The sequence below is a fragment of the Podarcis cretensis genome (assembly GCF_951804945.1).
Source record: "Podarcis cretensis genome assembly, chromosome: 5".
Classification (NCBI taxonomy): Eukaryota; Metazoa; Chordata; class Lepidosauria; order Squamata; family Lacertidae; genus Podarcis; species Podarcis cretensis.
In genome coordinates, this window is record NC_137174.1 from 20,276,967 (window position 1) to 20,280,037 (window position 3,071).

Below are 3,071 nucleotides of genomic sequence, written 5' to 3' on the forward strand. Positions count from 1 at the left end.
TACAAGCGACAGTGCCTTGAGACTGTGTAGATTCAGGATTTGGTTGCGACGTCTGTCTGGGGCTGAATACTCTGAGCATCTAACATCAACCGCTTGGGCTTGAAAGACCTACTGACTTCTTGGCAAGAGTAGTTTGCCTTCCCTTTATTTGCAATGGTGTTACTCACATTCTTCCCTTCAAGTTTTTGCACTGCCTAACCTTAACGAAAACCTCTAAGCGGCTTACGAAAGCATGAACATGATCGATAAAAGTCAAAGTGAAAAACATGCAAAATGCAATTACAGTTAAACTAAAACCACCGATTAAAAGGCATGGCAGGTAAAGGTAAAGGAAAGGAAACAAAGTTTATAGCAGGCGCCAAAAAGGGTGCAGTGAAGGCGCCTGCTTCATCTCAAAAGGCAGGGGGTTTCAGAGTGTACTTGCTCAGAGTGTCTTGGCTTCTTGGGCAAAGCCCAACATGCCTTTCAACATGCCTAAGTCTTGGCGCATCTCTGTCTGTAAAATGAAAGCCTCATAATAATATTTTAAAAAAATAAACCACAGTTCTGTCTGGCTCTCTCGCTCCTCAACCCATCCTCTCAATTCCCTTCAACTGTGCACACTAATCTCCAAGCCTATGGGGCTATTTTCCAGTTTTGCTAAGGGGTGATGCCAAGGGAAGGGTGCGCTCCAGTCCATCTAGATTGGTCAAGCAGCGCTTGAAAAGTGAACTTGAAACTCGCTCCTCCCCAAAAGCCGCCTCCCCATTGGAGCGCTTCTCTCCAAGGAAAACGCGCCGGCCAATGGGCAGCCAGGAGGGGCTATAAAGGCGCCGAACTCCAGAAACCTGGAGCGGGCCTTGAGGAGCAAGGGGACTTTGTGGAAGCGAAAAGCAGCTTTGTTGGAAGAGAGCGAGGCAGCGCTTTTGCAAGATGAAAACTACCAACAGCCAAGGTAAGAATAGAGGATTGTTAAAACGATTTTTAGTTCACTTGCCTTTAAAAAAATGCTCAAATGAATGATATAAATTAAGGGTTATAAATTCAACGGTTTTTATAAATGAAGGGTGTTTTTGTTTCTGAGTCAGGATCAGGGTATAGGAAAGACCCATTTGTGGTAGCCGTGGAGGGATTACACAGGGGCTCAAATGTCTTCGGTTGGAAACATTTCGCAAGATTGGTTTGCACATCTTTACTTGTGAGCATGAAGCATTTACTGCATTTTACTGCATGTACTGCATGAAGCATTTACACACACACTTTCTGATTGATAAAAACCTTTCACATAAACGGGATTAAATTTCCCAGTAATCGTGGTTAGGATCGGCTACGGAAAACGATGGCAGACATAGAAATAAGAGCGTAAACTTCTTACTTAAAATTCTTTGGTTTGTTTTCATGCAAGCCTTGCTCCGAGCAACCCGGGGTTTGTTTAAAATTAGTGTCCATGCCAAAACCAATTCAGGGAGGAAGATCTGCAAGCGCCGGTTCAGTTTATGCCGAGCGCTTCGTTCAGATTTGCCGCTTTGTCTTTTCTCAGGAGGAAGCTACCCCAAAGTCAGAGGAGAAAGGCGAAAAAGGACTGTTTTTAGCCCATCTCACGTCGAGCTCCTTAAAAAGTCATTTGAAGAGAACCGGTACCCCGGATACCAGACTAGGGAGGCGCTGGCGAGGTGCATCGGAGTTGAAGAAGATCGTGTGCACGTAAGAATCGGGATGGTGGGGGCTCCCAAGACTTCCCTAAACCGCACATACTGGAACAATTTGAAACGCTCAGAATAATCAGCTTATCGCGAAAGGCGCCTTGTTCAAGAGCTAAGTGTTGCCTTCCAGCACAAATGCACACAGAGATGCTATGTCTTGTATGCAGGCATCCACTTGGCTTTAACAAATGCTTGACAATTTCTTACATGTGAAGCTCACATCCACAGGTTATACTTCAGTAAAGCGAGTCTTGTGGAACTGTACACTTGTGCAGCTTTTAAAGGTGGCTTTTTCTGATACTGCAGAACAAAATACAGCCAAATAGCAGCATTTAGTCATTGCAACGTAGAAGGTTTATATTTAACAGTAACTGGAAATTATGAACATGGAATATATGAATGCGGAGCTGAAGATAGTAGACAAATGCTGCAGAGAACTAAAGAAAAACCCCAGAGGAATAAGCATAATTTATTAAATGTAGTTCTCTCTGTTGGATCAAAAAGACATATTTATGGTAACAATGTCTTCTATACTGGTTCTCTCCTTTCTTCTGTTCAGGTCTGGTTTCAAAACAGAAGGGCCAGAACACCAAAGAGGATAGGTTCCAGGATAAGGATCGGGAACCCTTCTGCAGCTCCTTATAGCCACAGTGAGAGAACCTGTCCAAGAAGCAGCCTGGACAGCAGGCCAAGAAGCAGTCCAGGAAGCAGCCAAAATATTCACACGGAACAATTTTATCAGCCACAGACCCTTCATTATGCTGAAAGCTATAGAGGAGCAGGGTTGTGGCAGCCACCTCTCAACAACATGCAGCCAAGAGAGTGTGCCCCGCAACAGCAGAGCTCCCTGGAATTGAACCCTGCTTATTACCACCAAGCTGCTTTTTGTGGACCTGGGCTTTATGAGACTTCCCAGGCGAGCAACTGCCCAGTTCCTTATTACGGTGCGGAGATGGTGACGCAGCCTCCACCATCAGCTGGGAACTTCTTCATGGAATCAAGCACTTACACTCCCTGGTCTGCAACGGGGAATTGTTCAGCTACAAATCCTGTACAAATGCAGAATGTAGATGGAAGTGCTTCGGACTCTCAGTTTTTCTCTTTAAGTCAGGTTCCAGATTAGCATCCCAACTCCTTCCTTCCTATCCTGTACATATTTTACAAGCTCCCTCTTGTAATGCCTTTTAATGTACTACTCTGATGTTTTGAATAAAGTTTGTTCTTTTAATAGCTTGTCTGGAGTCTTCATTTAATTTTCCATTTACTGAAACATTCACTTTCCTGTGTGCAAGCATATAAACATGGGCTTAATTTTCCCATAGAAAAAAGTCAGTTGTGCGGTACATGTGGTTCTAGAGATAAAAGGTCACCTCTTCTAATGGCTGGATA

The 3,071-nt window shown here is 44.2% G+C and overlaps 1 protein-coding gene across 1 annotated transcript; it reads left to right on the forward strand.

Annotated features, from left to right (window-relative positions):
- Positions 1-321: 321 nt before the first annotated feature.
- On the forward strand, positions 322-2,805 carry LOC307217427 (uncharacterized protein; the record flags this gene model as incomplete). Its single annotated transcript, XM_079978574.1, has 3 exons — positions 322-934; positions 1,520-1,683; positions 2,242-2,805. Exons 1-3 carry the CDS (start codon positions 913-915, stop codon positions 2,803-2,805), a joined length of 750 nt encoding a protein of 249 aa, XP_079834700.1. The 5' UTR covers positions 322-912.
- Between the last annotated feature and the right edge of the window lie 266 nt (positions 2,806-3,071).